This window comes from Oncorhynchus gorbuscha, linkage group LG03 (genome assembly GCF_021184085.1).
Source record: "Oncorhynchus gorbuscha isolate QuinsamMale2020 ecotype Even-year linkage group LG03, OgorEven_v1.0, whole genome shotgun sequence".
In the NCBI taxonomy this organism is placed as follows: domain Eukaryota; kingdom Metazoa; phylum Chordata; class Actinopteri; order Salmoniformes; family Salmonidae; genus Oncorhynchus; species Oncorhynchus gorbuscha.
The window spans coordinates 27356511-27378881 of NC_060175.1; the positions used below are offsets into that span (position 1 = coordinate 27356511).

General features: G+C 45.9%; 1 protein-coding gene across 1 annotated transcript; it reads right to left on the reverse strand.

Moving 5' to 3' along the window:
- Positions 1-4155: 4155 nt before the first annotated feature.
- On the reverse strand, positions 4156-8731 carry LOC124019265 (kelch repeat and BTB domain-containing protein 12-like). The gene is made up of 6 exons (XM_046334645.1): positions 8595-8731; positions 6995-8174; positions 6273-6543; positions 5759-5909; positions 5332-5529; positions 4156-4891 (listed from the first exon to the last, which is right to left on the reverse strand). Exons 2-6 carry the CDS (start codon positions 8071-8073, stop codon positions 4722-4724), a joined length of 1869 nt encoding a protein of 622 aa, XP_046190601.1. The 5' UTR covers positions 8074-8174; positions 8595-8731; the 3' UTR covers positions 4156-4721.
- Between the last annotated feature and the right edge of the window lie 13640 nt (positions 8732-22371).

Below are 22371 nucleotides of genomic sequence, written 5' to 3' on the forward strand. Positions count from 1 at the left end.
TGTCCGTTCTAGGCACCTTAGTTTCCCAGCACTGGTCCGAACACCAACTCACCCCTGTCAGGGTGACAGACTGCACAGCCCAGATGTCCCCAGGACTTGTAGAGGTTCTGCCTGGTGAGTGAGGAGAAGAGGTGCTTCGAAGGTGTACGTCTCTGCGGCACCTTCTAAAGCAGTGGCATCATGTGGTGTAAAGGGATACTGAAAGAGGGGCAGCAGGGCGGCTGCACCCTGCAGAGAAAGGACCCAGAGAAGGACCCTCAGAGATGTGACCAGGGCCAGGCCAATGCCCCCAGAGCCCTGTACCTTCCTCCTGTGATGATGAAGGAGGCGGAGGAGGATCAGCTGGAGCGTTATAGCCAGATGGTGCTGGATAAGCTGGCTAAGACCTCCTGGCAGATGGTGTACCGATACCAAACACGCTCTACCGCTGTGACTTATGGACCAGGGACAGGCACAGGACCCTCTGTCTTACAGTACTCCATGCAGGGCTTTCAGGACCCCAGCAGGGCCTACGCAATGCTACAGGACGTGACCATTAGGAGCACCCGCACCATCATGAACTCAAACTGCGATGCAGAGCAGGCAGCCCGACCACAGCGAGCCTGCAGCGGTCCCCTCAGAGAGCCCCAGGGGCAGGAGCACCATGGCTATACGTAGGTTCACCCAGAGAGGCCAGGGACAGAGGAAACTTCCCTTCAGAAGCAGGAGGAGGGAACCGATGCCACCACAGACCAGGAGTAATGGTGGAGTAGTGGGCAGGGGTCAGGACAAGAACCGACAGCCCCTAAAATATCAAAGGAAGCAGGGAGATGGATCGACTAGCAAGGAGCAGCATGATCCCAAGAGAAGGGAAATGGACATTCTCAAACCAGAACCTCAAAAACGACAGCAGGACAAGGAGAAAAGGTCTAACAAAGCCTCTGGAGGCTACCGCAACCCTTTCAGCTTGTGGTCCCAGGACAGTAACAGCTCTGTGTGCGGGGCCACAGGGAACAATGTCAGGCCCGCCTAGGAAGAGACTCCATCACTACCTGAGCCTCGGGCTGTCTCGGAGAGAAACAGGCTTATGGCAGCAGTTTGACATACTGTGATTCTGATTGATGTCTGATGGGGTATCAGGATGTCAGTGTATGGAGGGAATGAGGAGGGAGTTGTTTGACAAGCTGTTGTATTTGATTAACCTCATTGTAAAAAAAGCACTTTGTGTTTTAGTGTTTTCAAAAACCTTGAAACTGAAAATGTTAAATAAGTAAGATTAAACCTTTTATGGAAAATAATAAGAGACGCTAATGTTTGTGTTTTGTTGATTAATTGTGTGATGAAAGGTCAGAGAATATCTGGCCACACAAAAAGGAGGGGATGAAAAGAGGGAAGCAGTGGGATGAATAGTTGAAAGGAGAGAACTTTTTCTATCTTTACTCACTGAGTGGATTATTGCCAACAAAACAGACCTGACATGTAAAAGTCTTATGTTGTCATAGTCAACCACAAGGGCACATGCGTTATATTCTTGACAAACATCACAAACATATGACATGACAATATCATTTGTCTTCCTAATGTTTTGTAAACTCAGTGTATAGTACTGTACAGGGTTTCTACACTTTGTTGGAGAGCGAGGTAGCGGCATTGTTCCTTCCCATTTGAAGTGTTTCCACAAATACATGATTAAGCCTGAGCAAAGACTCAATTGCACAGTGGCTTGCGAAAAAGTATTCACCCCCCTCGGCATTTTCCTATTTTGTTGCCTTACAACCTGGAATTAAAATAGATTTTGGGGGGGTTTGTATCATTTTATTTACACAACATGCCTACCACTTTGAAGATGTCAGAGCATCTTACAGATTACTGCACCTGTACATAGCCCACCTATAATTTAGCCCAAACAACTACCTCTTTCCCAACTGTATTTTATTTATTTATTTATTTTGCTCCTTTGCACCCCATTATTTTTATTTCTACTTTGCACATTCTTCCATTGCAAAACTACCATTCCAGTGTTTTACTTGCCATATTGTATTTGCCACCATGGCATTTTTTGCCTTTACCCTTCTCAACTCATTTGCTCACATTGTATATAGACTTGTTTATACTGTATTATTGACTGTATGTTTGTTTTACTCCATGTGTAACTCTGTGTCGTTGTATCTGTCGAACTGATTTGCTTTATCTTGGCCAGGTCGCAATTGTAAATGAGAACTTGTTCTCAACTTGCCTACCTGGTTAAATAAAGGTGAAATAAATAAATAAATAAAAATGCAAAATATTTTTTATTGTGAAACAAACAAGAAATAAGACAAAAAAAACTGAACATGAGCGTGCATAACTATTTACCCCCCCCAAAGTCAATATTTTGTAGAGCCACCTTTTGCAGCAAATACAGCTGCAAGTCTCTTGGGCTATGTCTCTATAAGCTTGGCAAATCTAGCCACTGTGATTTTTGCCCATTCTTCAAGGCAAAACTGCTCCAGCTCCTTCATGTTGGATGGGTTCCGCTGGTGTCCCGCAATCTTTAAGTCATACCACGGATTCTCAATTGGATTGAGGTCCGGGCTTTGACTAGGCCATTCCAAGATATTTAAATGTTTCCCCTTAAATCACTCGAGTGTTGCTTTAGCAGTATGTTTAGGGTCAATGTCCTGTTGGAAGGTGAACCTCCGTCCCTGTCTCAAATCTCTGGAAGACTGAAACAGGTTTCCCTCAAGAATTTCCCTGTATTTAGCGCCATCCATCATTCCTTCAATTCTGACCAGTTTCCCAGTCCCTGCCGATGAAAAACATCCCCACACCATGATGCTGCCACCACCATGCTTCACTGTGGGGATGGTGTTCTCTGGCTGATAAGAGGTGTTGGATTTGCGCCAGACATAGCGTTTTCCTTGATGGACAAAAAGCTACATTTTAGTCTCATCTGACCAGAGTAGCTTCTTCCATATGTTTGGGGAGTCTCCCACGTGCCTTTTGGCAAACACCAAACCGTGTTTGCTTATATTTTCTTTAAGCAATGGCTTTTTTCTGGCCACTTCCGTAAAGCCCAGCTCTGTGGAGTGTATGGCTTAAAGTGGTCCTATGGACAGATACGCCAATCTCCGCTGTAGAGCTTTGCAGCTCCTTCGGGGTTATCTTTGGTCTCTTTGTTGCCTCTCTGATTAATGCCATCCTTGCCTGGTCCATTAGTTTTGGTGGGCGGCCCCCTCTTGGCAGGTTTGTTGTGGTGCCATATTCTTTACATTTTTTTATAATGGATTTAACGTTGATCTGTGGGATGTTCAAAGGTTCATATTTTTAGAACTCAACCCTGATCTGTTCTCCACAACTTTGTCCCCGACCTGTTTGGAGAGCTCCTTGGTCTTCATGGTGTCACTTGCTTGTTGGTGCCCCTTGTTTAGTGGTGTTGCAGACTATGGGGTCTTTCAGAACAGGTTTATATATACTGTGACAGTTCATGTGACACTTAGATTGCACACAGGTGGACTTTGTTGAACTAATTATGTGACTTCTGACGGTATTTGGTTGCACCAGATCTTATTTAGGGGCTTCGTAGTGTTAGGTTCTTATTTTTCAGAGTAAATAACTTGGACACTAGAGAAGCTTTAACCAAGTTTAATCATTCCCAAAGGTTCTGTACAGCTGTAATCAGACAGCAAAACATTTCAGACATCACAGTTATATACCTGTACATCCTAATTAAGACACTCCCCATCTGATTACTCCTTTAAGGGGAACTGACCTCAACCCTCACCTCCTAATCCACAACCCCTCCTTCACCTAATCCACAGATATCCATCTGTCTTGCCTATATCAACACATCGCTCTCCTCTCCTCCACCAAACATATTCCAAAGCCTTCTGGGTTGCTACAGATTATTTCTATTCAAGGCTTCGTCTCTATCATTTATTTAATATCTCAATGTTCAAAGTTTAGCCAATTCCAACAATAGCAAAGGGGGTGAATACATATGCACCCACCACTTTTCAGTTTTAATGAAACATTTTTTTTAAAGTTTAAAAGTTTGAATTAAGTTATTTTTTTTCATTTCACTTCACCTATTCAGACTATTTTGTGTATGTCCATTACATGATATCAAAATCAAATTCAATTTAAATTACAGGTTGTAATGCAGCAAAATAGGAAAAACGCTAAGGGGGTGAATACTTTTGCAAGGCATTGTATGTAAGCTTTATTTGAATGACAAAAATATAATCTTGAACACAGATGTAAAGAGCAAAAAGCAGTGAATGATTGATTTAAAATCTCTAGATTGTGAAGGACCTGTCTATGGTTTACTTTCCAAAATTCTAGTGATCGCCAGAGGCATTTTACAACGAGATACAAAATCACAATAATTATATTTACAAGCTGTGCCATAAAACCCACTAAGTTATGATATTCATTGAAGATAGATGCAATGTCTACTTCTAAATGTGCAAATCAGTAGTTCATATACAGTACAAGACAAGTGCAGAGTTGGATTTTGTGCAGTGCCCCACTCAGGTCAGGGCTTCAAACACTAACTGTAATGTCACCAGAGATCAAATGCGTCTCAATAAACCAACAAGCATCACCAGGATCAGCCAGCACTACTGCATTTTCACTCCTGGCCCACAGCAGCGGAAAGGTATTGCTCAATATTATCAGCTCTCAGTTTTCAGAAAAAAATTGTTATTGCCCAAGCTGCTCTGAGATAAGAATGGGTCCTTAGACCTTAGGGTGGGTGGGTGTCACTGAGTTACTAGGTCTGCCGGGGGAGACATGAGCTCCCGGGGATTGAGGCTTGCCACCAAGCAGACGTCGTAGGCATCATGCATCAGAACATGGCGGGCCACCACGGTCCAGCGGTTCTCCCATGGGTCTAGTTCCAGGATGTCCTTGATTATGTCCTCATGACAATCTGAGGGACACAGGGATTGGCATAGGCCAGGAATATAATTTTTGTCACTATTAGAATCAGCCATTTTAAAGAGTGGTGTGGCAATCAAATTAAACAGCATTCAGCTACAGTCAACTTGTTTAGGTCTTAAAAGGACAGGTAATCGTTTACTCAAACAAGTCCCACGTGATGTCACAGTTTTACGAACAGTGGAAAGTAAAAAAAGGCACTTGCTGCAGGTGCACTGGAATAATGCGATAACTTCAAAGAACAGAGAAACCTGCACACTGCTCTTGCTAGTATCACTTAATTTTATTGAAGCTTACGTGTTGGCCTTCAAAGCTTTGGCGAAGGCCAAGAGGCTGACACGTAAGCTTCAGTAAAATTAAGTGATACTAGTAAGAGCAGTGTGTGGTTTTCTCATTTTTATGAACAGTGGAAAGGAAAGTGGGTTTAGTTACCGGCTCCCTTGTTGTATCCGCACACATATAGCTTTCCCCCCACCACTCCGGCGTTGGAGGCATTGCTGCGTAGGGACAGCTGCGGAGAGGGCATAGTGGGCCCATCTCTCCAGAAGTCTCCATCGGGGTTGTAAATCTCCACAGCATCAAGGCAACGACGGGACTGCCCACGATCTACCCCATCACAGCCGATGCCCCCTGTTAGAACACAACTGTTTTTTTTGTGTACTGAGACATTCACTTCTTGTGTTGTCAGGTACTACTTTCAAAAACTATTAAACTGATCTGTCCAAACATATTATTTATTTTGAGGGGAGTTGAGGGGTTTCTCTAGGAGAAGTGACCATCATCGCCATGACCATCATGAAACTAATGAATGCAATGTGCTAAAAAACAGCCTATGTGTTGTTTATCTTTTCAATCTCACCCATCACGTAGATTTCCCCATTGAGCGCCACAGCACTACAGCGGTACTTAGAGTGCTTCATGGGACCCAGCTCTGTCCACTTGTTTGTCTCAGGGTCATACTCCAACAGACGGTTGCTCAAGCGGTCTGGCTCGTCATCCATCCGCCAGGACTGCCATGGGGAGTGACGGGACAGGACAGGTGCAGAGTTTAGAGAAGGAGGAGGGGATAGAGAGCAGGCTCACAGTCACACACTGACACAGATAGTGTGTCTCTCTGCTCTCAAGGCCTCACAGCCTCAAGTATAGTGTGTACATGAGTGAGAGTGAGGGACTCCAAAAATACATGGATGTTGTGAGACTGAATTAAACAAATGTGAAATGCCCCTTGGTCTACCTGCCCGCACATTGCACACATGCAGACACAGACGCGCACACACACACACAAACAAAAACAAACAAAAACATAATACAGAGTAGCATTGACTGACTATTCATCTTACTGTATATCAAACCCCTTCTCTTTAGTCCATTACCTGTGGAGTTCGACCCCCGAGCACGTAGAGACGGTCCTTCAGACGCACCACGCTATGATAGGCCAATGGAATGGGTAGCGGGGCGGCACTACGCCAGGGCCCACCCTGCATGGACCAGCGTTCCACACAGTTGGTGATGAGGTACTGGTTCTTCAGCTTCATCTGGCCTCCCAGCAGGTAAATAGTATCACCCAGCGCCCCCAGCGCATATGAGTCTCGGTATTCAGCTGAGCTCAGGTGCTCCCAGGTCCCCTGGGCCTCCACCCTGTACCTGAGGAGGACAACACAGACAAGTCAGGGACAGGGGTTTTAGTCAGACTCTAGCATGCTAAAATAAACACAGGGGTGCTGACCATCATTCTCACCTGACCACACATTCTACCTGTCTACATGTAGCAGTCTAAAGTGTCCCCACTTGCACCAGAGAATGTCTAGCTTTCGCGTGGCACAGACTGGTAAGAAGCTTCAGGAGGGAGGTCACGTGTGCTAGCAAGGCAGAAGCCCTGGGTTCAAGCCTCGTGTGAGCCGAATCAGGAGGAAGTGGTACTCCCTAAGCAAGCAGAGTGACGTTGTTTACATACACACACTACTTGGCCACACACTCCACCTGGCCAACAGTATGCCACTGACTGTCACTCTCATCACTGACCAATAGGTTTATTACTGCTGATGATCTCATTCAAACACACAAAGCTCATGATAACGTTCTTCCAGATTCCTACCTGAATAGCTCCACATTCCTGTCTGTTTGCCTGGCCATTTTCCTCACCCCTGCCTCCCCAGCCACCACAATCTCATTGCCCTCGGTGACGACCCCGGCACACACGACTCCCAGAACATCTCCGTAGCGCGGGGATGTGATGTAGTATGTCCGGCCCGTGGAGGGGGCATAGCAGAAGCTGCGTTCTGAATAATTTCCATACCGCGATCGGATCCCTCCGCCCTCGTTGCCGATGCAGAGTAGCAGATCTGTGGTCTCCATCCCATATCGGAGCTTCAGTTTCCTGGGAGCAACTGCAGGGTGCATCCCAGTGGCCTCCAGAGCCTCCTCCATCATCTCCAGACACTCTGCATCTGCCAGAAGGGACATATTCCTCTTCATGGACTCCTTCAGGTAGTCAGGGGCCACCAGGGGGAGGCGCACCTTCCTCAAGAGCTCAGCCAGGTGTCTACTCCGCCCGTACTCCACCCCGTCTCCTAGAGTGTCCTGTCTGACCCAGTGTAGCACCACATCCAGGATGGTCTCCTCCCGTGACACGTTGAGGTCGTCGGAGCTCAGCAGTGCCCCCAGCTTATGGGCCTCTAGTTCTAGAATCTCCTCGCTCATACACACCTGAACGAAGTGCGTCCGTAGGTATCTCTGGGCATGGTCGGCCAGCTCCTCGGCTCCAAGGTCGCGGGCATAGTAGTACACCCCGAGGCAGTTGGAAGCGTCCATGTTCTCCCTCATGTGGCTCTGGCAGCGGTTGAATACCTCATCCATCTGTAGAAGGAAGGCGGCAACGGACACCCCCTGTACATTGGCGTTGTTGAGTGGGAGCTCAGAACAGTACATGTAGTTCAACAATAGACCCAGGCTATCGGCTGGTGTGTCACGCAGAAATACTTCCCTAGTACTGCACTCCCGCAGGCCACAGGTGAACATGACCCGGAAGTAAGGGCTGAAGGCTGAGAGGACCACGCGATGACAGGGGAAGCTGATGTCCTCAGCCACCAGCACCACATCTGTCAGCTTCTCTGTCTCCCTCATCTTCCTCAGCTGGTCCAGAAGACCCAGACTATGTTTAGCTCTCAGATCCATTTGGATCTAATGTCTATTCAACAGTAATAACTGAACTTAGAAAATAATTACGAAAAATGTAAATAGATTTAAATAAATAACAAAACAAGGAGGTTCTTTACCTGAAAGTATAGAAAGAAAGAAACTCAAGTTCAATGTTGATATGATCAAGACCCCAGTACATTGTTTACATTTATGTTGAGTAGAGTCAAAAGTCATTTTGTGAATATTTGATAGTTAAAAAGACATTCCTTGTCTTCAAATTTGTAGTTCTGTCAATATAAATCAGTAAGTGTGACCAACATTTCTTACTGGAATTCCAATTTCCCATATTGACACATACACCACAGCATAACAGTACAGCAACTAAAGCATGTCCATGCCCTGCTTGCCTCTGTGAAACCAGGGATCCATGTTAAACACTAATCAGTATTATCTCCCACTATGCATTATGTTACTAAAGTCTTACGCCCTTTAGTCTTATTAGAGATTATTTTGCCCTTTGATCACACAGTAGTCAAGCCTATTTCATCCTGTCCTACCAGTCAGTGGGAATCCACTTATTCCAGTAGACCATCAGGTTCCTCAGTCAGCCAGGCTACAGGCGTTGTTGTTAATGTAGCTGAATGCACCAGGAAGAGTGGTCAGAGAGACAGGGGGCCAAGCTATCCTCTCTGAAACCCAGCACTGTTTACCTTCCCCTACTCTCGCTTCCCTGCCTGAATGCCCTGTCCTTCTGAGCTGAGCAACACACCTTAAAATAGACTATGATATGGCCAATGGAACGGCAACTGGGTCAGAGAGGCAGCAGGCATATAGGGGCGAGGGGCACATTTAGTTTTTACATGGACTAATGTCAGGAGACTCACATATGATAATGTTGTGTCATGTTGAGCAATGGTCTATTAGAATTTCACAAGTAAAATATAACCCGATTGCTATTCTTTGCTATCGCTATATTTTTTGGGGGGGAGGGTGTAGGCTTACGATCACGTGTAGGCTCATGTATCTGTGGACTGGCACATGGAACCAGCCTCTGGGTTGGATTCTTCATGTCACTCTCTGAAAGCAACTACGGTCATTTTGAATGATAATAATCACAATATTCATAATAATCATAATAATAAACTTGCGATGATGCAGCTGATACTTTGTTCATACCACTCAACAGATTGATGTTAACATTTTAACCTGAGGTGGTGTGAACCATAGAATTAGGAATGAGTAATTGCATAGTATCTCTATGGTGTGGACATCCTGAACAAAGCAATGATGAACCCTACAGGTATTGCAAAACAAAATTGTTTGTTTTTTAAAACTGAAGGCATTTCCCTGTGATATCCTGTGTAGGCCGTAAATCAGAAAATGCTATATGTACTGTATATGTAGTATGTTGTTTTTCACCTGAAGTTAATCTATAATTCCCATATCCATTGTCTCTGTCTGTCCACTGTCCTCTAAGCCACAGCTGTCTGTAATAGATGACAGGAATAGTATGTCATCAGCTACTGGCTGCCTGGTGTTTTCATGGTTCACCTCTTTCCTATGACCAGAGTGCAGTCCAGACATTCCAGCCTTCCTGAAATGTGGCTCTTCAAGATTTTGAATGATCAAATATGAGGTGGGAAAATGCCTCCTAGATAGTCATATTGTATAAAAGAGGGATTGACAGGCACTTCAAGCGACTTACACGGGGAGGAGAAAATAGCCCAACCTTGTCCACAAGGTGGTATGGGTGTGGGGTGGAGGGCGAAGGGGTACAGATTGGAGAGAAATGTGCTGGATGAGCAGAGACTGGAGGAGCTGACTCAGAGAATGGACTAATCTGACACAGCCTCCCCTCACCGAGCGTCTAAAAAAGTCCTTCAAGTAAGGCACAGAAGATGTGTGTATCTGTGTGTATGTGTGTGTCCACGCACTAGTCTAAGGTGTGTGAATATTTGTGTGAGTTTCTGATTTATTGCAAATAGATGTGGTCCTGTGGCTCATGCTCATTGCTGCCTGTTGGCTGGAAGCATATACTGTACTGTAGATGAACCATATAGTGTACTGTAGATTAACCATATACTGTACTGTAGATGAACCATATACTGTACGGTAGATGAAATATATACCGTACTGTAGATTAACTACTGTACTGTAGATGAACCTCTCTTCCTATAAAAATACTTTAAAGCACTACTATACAGTGCCTTGCGAAAATATTTGGCCCCCTTGAACTTTGCGACCTTTTGACACATTTCAGGCTTCAAACATAAAGATATAAAACTGTATTTTTTTGTGAAGAATCAACAACAAGTGGGACACAATCATGAAGTGGAACGACATTTATTGGATATTTCAAACTTTTTTAACAAATCAAAAACTGAAAAATTGGGCATGCAAAATTATTCAGCCCCCTTAAGTTAATACTTTGTAGCGCCACCTTTTGCTGCGATTACAGCTGTAAGTCGCTTGGGGTATGTCTCTATCAGTTTAGCACATCGAGAGACTGACATTTTTTCCCATTCCTCCTTGCAAAACAGCTCGAGCTCAGTGAGGCTGTCTGCCTGTACTCTACTAGCTGCCCTGGTACACTGTCTGGGACTATGGCATGCCAGACCTCATCTCTGGCATCAGTGTGGGTATCATGCCACAAGGTACAGTAAGACCACAACCCCATGGGTAAACCACAAAAACACTATTATACTAAAAAACAACATGCCTTTCAATGGTTGTAATCTTAACGACATACACTTCATGTGGACGGCTACAAAACAGAACATTTCATATATATTATTCAAGTGATAAAAGAATGAGAGTAAAATGAATAGTTTAATGTTTTTTGAACAGCGCTGGTATGGCATATGCATTGCTGGCCTCCTGCATTGGTCTACTTCTTATTTGGAATGTCCAGACATATTTCCATAGGCAAGTGGACAGAAATATGTACCAGTAGTTTGGGAATGGTTGATAAAGACTTAGATTAACACTCTCAGTCAGCCCAATTCTTTATGTGTATGCAATGTACATACACAGGTGTCGTTATGTTGTGTGCAGGTGCAGGTGCGTTTGCAGTTCTCAGTGTCATGGTTGGAAGTGTGACAGAGAGGTTGGCTCCAGACAAAAACTTCCTGGTCACAATGAATAGGTGCAGGTGGCGCTACAAAGTATTAACTTAAGGGGGCTGAATAATTTTACACGCCCAATTTTTCAGTTTTTGATTTGTTAAAAAAGTTTGAAATATCCAATAAATGTCGTTCCACTTCATGATTGTGTCCCACTTGTTGTTGATTCTTCTAACTAATCTTTGCTAGGGATGCCTACAAATCAAGTCACATTTTATTAGTCAAATGCGCCAATGCAACAGTGAAATGCTTACTTACGAGCCCCTAACTAACAATGCAGTTTTAAAAATACAGATAAGAAATAAAAGTAACAAATAATGAAAGAGCAGCGGTAAAATAACAACAGCGTGGCTTTATACAGGGGGGTACCGGTACAGAGTCAATGTGGAGACTATATACAGGGGGGACCGGTACAGAGTCAATGTGGAGACTATATACTGGGGGTACCGGTACAGAGTCAATGTGGAGACTATATACAGGGGGGACCGGTACAGAGTCAATGTGGAGACTATATACAGGGGGTACCGGTACAGAGTCAATGTGGAGACTATATACAGGGGGACCGGTCCAGAGTCAATGTGGAGACTATATACAGGGGGACCGGTACAGAGTCAATGTGGAGACTATATACAGGGGGACCGGTACAGAGTCAATGTGGAGACTATATACAGGGGGGCCGGTACAGAGTCAATGTGGAGACTATATACAGGGGGACCGGTACAGAGTCAATGTGGAGACTATATACAGGGGGACCGGTACAGAGTCAATGTGGAGACTATATACAGGGGGACCGGTACAGAGTCAATGTGGAGACTATATACAGGGGGACCGGTACAGAGTCAATGTGGAGACTATATACAGGGGGACCGGTACAGAGTCAATGTGGAGACTATATACTGGGGGTACCGGTACAGAGTCAATGTGGAGACTATATACAGGGGGGACCGGTACAGAGTCAATGTGGAGACTATATACAGGGGGTACCGGTACAGAGTCAATGTGGAGACTATATACAGGGGGGACCGGTACAGAGTCAATATGGAGACTATATACAGGGGGTACCGGTACAGAGTCAATGTGGAGACTATATACAGGGAGGACCGGTACAGAGTCAATGTGGAGACTATATACTGGGGGTACCGGTACAGAGTCAATGTGGAGACTATATACAGGGGGGACCGGTACAGAGTCAATGTGGAGACTATATACAGGAGGTACCGGTACAGAGTCAATGTGGAGACTATATACAGGGGGGACCGGTACAGAGTCAATGTGGAGACTATATACAGGGGGTACCGGTACAGAGTCAATGTGGAGACTATATACAGGGGGACCGGTACAGAGTCAATGTGGAGACTACATACAGGGGGGCCGGTACAGAGTCAATGTGGAGACTATATACAGGGGGACCGGTACAGAGTCAATGTGGAGACTATATACAGGGGGTACCGGTACAGAGTCAATGTGGAGACTATATACAGGTGGTACCGGTACAGAGTCAATGTGGAGACTATGTACAGGGGGACCGGTACAGAGTCAATGTGGAGACTATATACAGGGGGACCGGTACAGAGTCAATGTGGAGACTATATACAGGGGGACCGGTACAGAGTCAATGTGGAGACTATATACAGGGGGACCGGTACAGAGTCAATGTGGAGACTATATACAGGGGGTACCGGTACAGAGTCAATGTGGAGACTATATACAGGGGGACCGGTACAGAGTCAATGTGGAGACTATATACAGGGGGACCGGTACAGAGTCAATATGGAGACTATATACAGGGGGTACCGGTACAGAGTCAATGTGGAGACTATATACAGGGAGGACCGGTACAGAGTCAATGTGGAGACTATATACTGGGGGTACCGGTACAGAGTCAATGTGGAGACTATATACAGGGGGGACCGGTACAGAGTCAATGTGGAGACTATATACAGGAGGTACCGGTACAGAGTCAATGTGGAGACTATATACAGGGGGACCGGTACAGAGTCAATGTGGAGACTATATACAGGGGGTACCGGTACAGAGTCAATGTGGAGACTATATACAGGGGGACCGGTACAGAGTCAATGTGGAGACTACATACAGGGGGGCCGGTACAGAGTCAATGTGGAGACTATATACAGGGGGACCGGTACAGAGTCAATGTGGAGACTATATACAGGGGGTACCGGTACAGAGTCAATGTGGAGACTATATACAGGTGGTACCGGTACAGAGTCAATGTGGAGACTATGTACAGGGGGACCGGTACAGAGTCAATGTGGAGACTATATACAGGGGGACCGGTACAGAGTCAATGTGGAGACTATATACAGGGGGACCGGTACAGAGTCAATGTGGAGACTATATACAGGGGGACCGGTACAGAGTCAATGTGGAGACTATATACAGGGGGTACCGGTACAGAGTCAATGTGGAGACTATATACAGGGGGACCGGTACAGAGTCAATGTGGAGACTATATACAGGGGGACCGGTACAGAGTCAATGTGGAGACTATATACAGGGGGTACCGGTACAGAGTCAATGTGGAGACTATATACAGGGGGACCGTTACAGAGTCAATGTGGAGACTATATACAGGGGGTACTGGTACAGAGTCAATGTGGAGACTATATACAGGGGGACCGGTACAGAGTCAATGTGGAGACTATATACAGGGGGTACCGGTACAGAGTCAATGTGGAGACTATATACAGGGGGACTGGTACAGAGTCAATGTGGAGACTATATACAGGGGGTACCGGTACAGAGTCAATGTGGAGACTATATACAGGGGGTACCGGTACAGAGTCAATGTGGAGACTATATACAGGGGGTACCGGTACAGAGTCAATGTGGAGACTATATACAGGGGGTACCGGTACAGAGTCAATGTGGAGACTATATACAGGGGGTACCGGTACAGAGTCAATGTGGAGACTATATACAGGGGGACCGGTACAGAGTCAATGTGGAGACTATATACTGGGGGACCGGTACAGAGTCAATGTGGAGACTATATACAGGGGGGACCAGTACAGAGTCAATGTGGAGACTATATACAGGGGGTACCGATACAGAGTCAATGTGGAGACTATATACAGGGGGGTACCGGTACAGAGTCAATGTGGAGACTAAATACAGGGGGTACCGGTACACAGTCAATGTGGAGACTATATACAGGGGGGTAACGGTACAGAGTCAATGTGGAGACTATATACAGGGGGTACCGGTACAGAGTCAATGTGGAGACTATATACAGGGGGGTACCGGTACAGAGTCAATGTGGAGACTATATACAGGGGGTACCCGTACAGAGTCAATGTGGAGACTATATACAGGGGGTACCGGTACAGAGTCAATGTGGAGACTATATACAGGGGGTACCTGTACAGAGTCAATGTGGAGACTATATACAGGGGGGTACCGGTACAGAGTCAATGTGGAGACTATATACAGGGGGTACCGGTACAGAGTCAATGTGGAGACTATATACAGGGGGTACTGGTACAGAGTCAATGTGGAGACTATATACAAGGGGTACCGGTACAGAGTCAATGTGCGGGGGCACCTGTTGGTTGAGGTAATATGTACAGGTAATATGAGGTAATATGTACAGGGTGCAGTTCGCTGTTGCTAACACTTTCCTAGGAGGACTCATCCAGGTCACAAACAGAAGAGTTCAGACGCTAATAGAAAATGCAATACAATACAACACAACACAAGACAATATTCTACACTACGCTTCAATACAATACAACATAAGAGCTATGACACATAATCAGACAATCATGGATCATTTATCCTTACTATGACTGACAGTAAGTATACACTATGTTGTGTTTGAATTTTCATGCTTCCACTTTTAGGTGACACTGGGGGTGGTGAAGTTTGTGGGTATCTACCTGTCGGAACCCCTGGTGCGAGCCTACACAAAAGCAGCTACTGCCCATGCTGTGGTTGTGTGATCGCACAGCTCTTTGGGGTGTCAATCACATGTTTCAGTGGACCACTGTCACTAGTTTATGTGAGTACCGTGCGTGTGTGTTTACATCATGTGTGTGTGTTTGTATCGTGCATGTGTGTTTGTGTTTGTGTGTGTGTGAGTGACACTAATTCAACTGACACTTTAAGTCAACCTCTGAACTACACCCTGACCCTGCTGTAATATCAGTGTACCCCTTGTCCTTATACCCTGGTGGAGGTGTGCTCCAAGCTGCCTTAAACCCATCTCCCCACTCTGTTGGTCAGTGGTGTATCCATGGTGTTTCTAATCGCAAGCAAGGAAATCAACTTTTGCCATCAGTGCCCAACTGCCCATGCCCATTACAGTAGAAGTCATCACAGTCCGTTTCTATGATACTCAGTCCCTTGTCGTATGGTCTATTCTTGATCTACATCCCCTTTTGTTCTGTCAGTCTCTTCTTTATGTTTTTTTTTCTACAAAACTATCTTGACTGGTCATATGAACATTTGAACTTTGAATATTTGACAATGATTATTTGTTTGGGTATGTCAGAGAAATAGTTTCTGTCCAGTCTAGTTCATGTTGACGAGTCTTGGCTGCTGCATAGGAAAACAGACATGTAGCAGAATGGCCCTAGTCTAAAACAGAAGAGATAAGTCAACTATATGACTCTTCCAATGTAGTGTATTAGTATCATACACAGCAGACACAGTGGATTCATAACTAATTTTGACATGTTTTATGTTTGAACCTTTATTTAACTAGGCAAGTCAGTTAAGAACAAATTCTTATTTAAAATGACAGCCTACCCCAGCCAACACTGGGCCAATTGTTCGCTGCCCTATGGGATACAGCCTGGAATCAAACCAGGGTCTGTAGTGAGGCCTCTAGCACTGAGCAGCAGTGCCTTAAACCGCTGCACCACTCGGGAGCACCAATGATTAGGCACATTTATGGCTTCTGATTGACCCCAACCAATGATTGTGACTAAGTCGTATTGAAAAGGGTGTGTTTTTATTTTGATAAAGATTGTGGCAGCGACGATGATATTGTCCTACACCTACCAAACATCAACTACACAATCTCAGTAGTGGGGGATATTCCCAGAGGTTAAGTATTTAGAGTGAAAGAGACAGTGTTTGGGGGGGGGGGTGCGGGAGTAGTGATGCTAGTCGGGCGGGCAGGTGCGGGCAGCGAACGGTTGAAAAGCATGCATTTGGTTTTACTAGTGTTAAAGAGCAGTTGGAGGCCACGGAAGGAGTGTTGTGTGTCATTGAATCCCGTTTGGAGGTTAGTTAACAAAGTGTCCAAAGATGGGCCAGATGTATACAGAATGGTGTCGTCTGCGTAGAGGTGGATCAGGGAATCATCATTGAGCGACATTGTTGATATATACAGAGAAAAGAGTCGGCCTGAGAATTGAACCCTGTGGTACCCCCATCTAGACTGCCAGAGGTCCGGACAACAGGCCCTCCGATTTGACACACTGAACTCTGTTTGAGAAGTATTTGGGGAATTGGGCGAGGCTAAAGATGAAGATGTCTACACAGTACTGTCTTTAATTGATGGTGGTTATGATATCATTTAGTACCTTGAGCGTGACTGAGGTGCACCCGTGACCAGCTCGGAAACCAGATTGCACAGCGGAGAAGGTACGGTGGGATTCGAAAAGGTCAGTGGTCAGTGTTAATTAACCTGGCTTTCAAAGACATTAGAAAGGCAGGGCAGGATGGATATAGGTCTATAACAATTTGGGTCTAGAGTGTCACCCCCTTTGAAAAGGGGGATGACCGCGGAAGCTTTCCAATCTTTAGGGATCTCGGACGATACGAAAGAGAGGTTGAACAGACTGGTAATAGGGGTGGTGGATAATTTTAGAAAGAGAGGGTCCAGATTGTCAAGCCCAGCTGATTTGTACAGGTCCAGTGTTTCAGCTCCTTCAGAACATCTGCTATCTGGATTTGGGTGAAGGAGAAGCTGGGGAGGCTTGGGCAAGAAGCTGCGGGGGGTGCGGAGCTGATGGCCGGGGTTGGGGTAGCCAGGAGGAAAGCATTGCCAGCCGTAGAGAAATTCTCGATTATCGTGGTGACAGTGTTACCTAGCCTCAGTGCAGTGAGCAGCTGGGAGGAGGTGCTCTTATTCTCCATGGACATTACAGTGTCCCAAAACTTTTTAGAGTTAGAGCTACAGGATGCACATTTCTGTTTGAAAAAGCTAGCCTTTGCTTTCCTGACTGACTGTATGCATTGGTTCCTGATTTCCCTGAAAAGTTGCATATCATGGGGACTATTCGATGCTAGTGCAGTCCGCTACAGGATGTTTTTGTGCTGGTCAAGGGCAGTCAGGTCTGGAGTGAACCAAGGGCTATATCTGTTCTTAGTTCTACATCTTTTGAAAGGGGCATGCTTACTTAAGATGGTGAGGAAATTACTTTTTTTTAAACGACCAGGCATCCTTGACTTACGGGATGAGGTCAACGGGATGAGGTCAGTATCCTTCCAGGATACCCGGGCCAGGTCGACGAGAAAGGTCGCTGAAGTGTTGTAGGGAGCGTATGACAGTGATGGGGGTGGTCATTTGACCGTGGACCCATAACGGATGCAGGCAATGAGGCAGTGATCGCTGAGATCCTGATTGAAAACAGCAGAGGTGTATTTGGAGGGCAAGTTGATCAGGATAATATCTATGAGGGTGCCCATTCTTACGGATTTAGGGTTGTACCTGGTGGGTTCCTTGATTATTTGTGTGAGATTGAGGGCATCTAGACCTGCATAGACCTGGAAAGTATGACAGAACTTTGCAGGCTATCTCTGCAGTAGATTGCAACTCCTCTCCCTTTGGCAGTTCTTTATTGCAAAGCGTCACATCTGGAGGAAACCTGGCACCATCCCTACGGTGAAGCATGGTGGTGGCAGCACAATGCAGTCGGTATGTTTTTCAGCGGCAGAGACTGGGAGACTAGTCATGATCGAGGGAAAGATGAACGGAGCAAAGTACAGAGAGATCCTTGATGAAAACCTGCTCCAGAGCATTCGGGACAACGCAGGAGTGGCTTCGGGACAGGTCTCTGAATGTCCTTGAGTGGCCCAGCCAGAGCCCAGACTTGAACCCAATCGAACATCTCTGGAGAGACCTGAAAATAGCTGTGCAGCAACACTCCTCCCCCAACCTGACAGAGCTTGAGAGGATCTGTAGAGATGAATGGGAGAAACTCCCCAAATGCAGGTGTGCCAAGCTTGTAGTGTCATACCCAAGAAGACTTGATGCTGTCATCACTGCTTAAGGTGCATCAACAAAGTACTGAGTAAAGGGTCTGAGTATGTAAATGTCAGATTTTTGTCAGTTATTCTATTATAAGTGAAGTATCAGGTTTGTGTGTGTGTGTTTTATACTGGCTGAAACCACTCTTAAGTTTGTGTGTATTCCAGGCAGTGCTTGCAGCCATCGTCTTTGTGAACCTGAAAAGTATGTTCAAGCAGTACATCACTCTGTGTAGGAGCAGCAAAGTTCAGACGAAGAGGAGGAAATCTGCCGTTACAGAAACACACACCAACAGAGAACAAGCGGCGTGGTAATGGGCAGCAGCAACAGCGGCCGAAGACACAGGACTCATGGACTTGGGAGGAAATTATAGACGGGAGAGGACCCTGGGCACAGCCAGGGGAATATCGCTGCCCCAAAGCAGAGCTGGAGGCAGCGAAGGCAGAGAGGCGCTGGTATGAGGAGGTAGCACGGCAGCGTGGTTGGAAGCACGAGAGTCAGCCCCCAATTTTTTTGGGGGGGAGGCACACAGGGAGTGTGGGGAAGCCAGGTAGGACACCTGCGCCAACTTCCTGTGCTTACCGTAGAGCGAGAGGGACCGGGCAGGCACCGTGTTATGCTGTTGAGCGCACGGTGTCCCCGGTGCGGGTGCATAGCCCGGTGCGGTACATTCCAGCTCCTCGTATCGGCCGGGCTAGAGTGGGCATCGAGCCAGGTGCAATGAAGCCGGCTCTACGCATCTGGTCTCCAGTGTGTCTCCTTGGGCCGGTGTACATGACACCAGCCTTGTACGCCGGCCCAAGCTCAGTGCGGCCTATTCCACCTCACCGCACTGGTCGGGCTACGGGGAGCATTCAACCAGGTAAGGTTGGGCAGGCTCGGTGCTCAAGAGCTCCAGTGTCACCTCCACGCACCAGCCCTCCGGTGGCAGCCCCCCGCACCAGGCTCTCTCTCTGTCTTCTGCCTACAGGTACTTCCAGAGCCTTCCTCCTCTCCAGTGCTGTCAGAGCCTTCCTCCTGTCCCGAGCCGCCCGAGTCTCCCGCCTGTCCAGAGCTGCTAGAGTCTCCCGCCTGTCCAGAGCCGCTAGAGTCTCCCACCTGTCCAGAGCTGCTAGGGTCTCCCGCCTGTCCAGAGCTGCTAGAGTCTCTCAGTCAGCCAGGAGCTGCCAGAGCCATCAGTCAGCCAGGAGCTGCCAGTCAGTCAGCTGCCAGGAGCTGCCAGAGCCGCCAGCCAGCCAGGAGCTTCCAGAGCCGCCAGCCAGCCAGGAGCTGCCAGAGCCGCCAGGAGCTGCCAGAGCCACCAGGAGCTGCCAGAGCCGTCAGCCAGTCCTGAGCTTCCCTTCAGTCCTGAGCTACCCTTCAGTCCCAAGCTACCCCTCAGTCCCGAGCCGCCCCTCAGTCCCGAACTGCCCCTCAGTCCAGTGGGGCCCTTTAGTAGGGTTGCCAGTCCAAGGTCGGTGGTCGCCGTTCCTAGGAGGAGTGTTGGTCAGGACGTGAGCTAAGTGGTCATTCTGTTGTGTGTCTAGTTTTCCCATTTCTATGTTTGGCCTGATATGGTTCTCAATCAGAGGAAGGTGTTAGTCTTTGTCTCTGATTGGGAACCATATTTAGGTAGCCTGTTTTGTGTTGGGTTTTGTGGGTGGTTGTTTTCTGTCTTCGTGTGTCTGCACCAGACAGAACTGTTTAGTTTTTTTCACATTTGTTTTGTATTTTGTAGTGTTCACGTTTATCGTCTTTATTAAACATGATGAACGCTAACCACGCTGAGCTTTGGTCCTCTCCTTTGTCCACAGAAGAAAGCCGTTACACACTGGGAGACAAATTCACCTTTCAGCAGTAATCTAAAACACAAGGTCAAATATACACTGGAGTTGCTTACCAAGAGTGGCCTAGTTACAGTTTTGACTTAAATCAACTTGAAAATCTATGGCAAGACCTGAAAATGGCTGTCTAACAATGAACAACAACCAACTTGAGAGCTTGAAGAATTTTAAAAAGAACTATGTGCAAATATTGTACAATCCAGGTGTGCAAAACTCCTACAGACTTACCCAGAAAGAGTCAAAGCTGTAATTGCTGCCGAAGGGGATTCTAACATGTATGTCTCAGGGTGGTGAATACTAAATGAGATATTTCTGTATTTAATTTTCAATAGTTTGGCAAAAATCTTTAAAAACATGTTTTCACTTTGTCATTATGGGGTATTGTGTGTAGGTAGGTGAGGAAAAAAAGACATGTAATCCATTTTGAATTCAGGCTGTAACACAAAATCTGTAATAAGGTATGAGGTATGAATACTTTCTAAAGGGACTGTTTAACCTCACTGGGACCAACCAGGTTGGTGTGGCCACGAGAACAGCACCGTGTTCGTCATGCCATCAACACCTCATAAGTCAGATGACCACTGCAGCTGGGAGTACCTGAAGGGCGGTGGAGAACAGACAGTGCCACCCTAGTGACAGAGTCGGAACTGCAAGACAGGGACACCACCACTCTGGGCTCCACATAGTGAGGATACCAAGAGCCGGGACCTGGATAAGTTCTCCCAGGTCTCGCTGGGCAAGAGGACTTTTGTCATCCATTCCATCATCCTAGACCTATCCACGGCTAACTTCATCAACACCGGGGCTATCAAGACCATGAGAAATGTGAGTGGGTGATGATGAGGAGAGGGAAATTATGAGATCGGGGAGATGGCCTTGAATTGAAGACAAAAATTGAGACAAAAATCAGGAATGTACCTACAATAAAAGGCATAAGGGGAGAAAATGATTAGGATGACAAAGGTTTGGTAGGTTGAGATAACAGGATCAGTGGGTCCCCCACGGGACGGTTGAGCTTACGTAGGCTAATGCGATTAGGATGAGGTTGTAAGGTTGTAAGTAACATGAACATTTTCCAGGACATAGATATCTGATATTGGCAGAAAGCTTCAATTCTAACTGAACTGTCCAATTTACAGTAACTATTACAGTGAAAGAATACCATGCTATTGTTTGAGTGCGTAGTTCTGAACTTGAAAAGTTATTAATAAACTAATTAGGCACATTTGGGCATTCTTGATACAACATTTTGAACAGATGTAATGGTTCATTGGATCAGTCTAAAACTTCACACATGCACTGCTGCCATCTAGTGGCCAAAATATAAATTGTGCCTGGGCTGGAATAATACATGATGGCCTTTCTCTTGCATTTCAAAGATGGTACTTTTTTTTTGTTTAAACACGTTTTTTCTTTGTATTATCTTTTACCAGATCTAATGTGTTATATTCTCCTACATTAATTTCACATTTCCACAAACTTCTGTGTTTCCTTTCAAATGGTATCAAGAATATGCATATCCTTGCTTCAGGTCCTGAGCTACAGTTAGATTTGGGTATGTCATTTTAGGTGAAAATGGAAAAAAAGTTTCCGATCCTTAAGAGGTTTTAAAAGCAGTGTTTGTCCTCCAGTCCAGTTTTGACAGGTATTTTATAACTTTGGTGAGATTGATGTTACTGTCTACATGGCTAGGTTTCAATGTAAGTGAAACCTGTATCTGTGGCTAATAAATGAATAACTCATTACTTTGAATAGGATGTGTAAATAACTCATACTATCCAGCATCTGTAGTGGAGCAGTTAAGAGCTGGGAGTGTTCTTCTGAGTCAATCACTAAAGGACATCTGTTTGCTCAAGTCCATGATGCTGCGCTTCACTGCCTTGGCCACCAGAGAACATCAACGCCGAGCTCTGAGTATTCACTGATGAGAGACATGCATATCTGCATGCCAAAACACATACAATCCAATCATTCACTACAGTTAAATGGAAAATACAATATGGAAGACTCTGTAAATATTAACCATGTCTGTAAATGTCATTGCAGTAGATGCAGTGCAACACCAAACTCTGAGGAGCCTTACCCGAAGTCTGACATTCTGCATATTTCTTATATACTTTCTGTTATGGGGGCTGGCCCCTACCCTTTTGAAAAGTTACTGTAATTT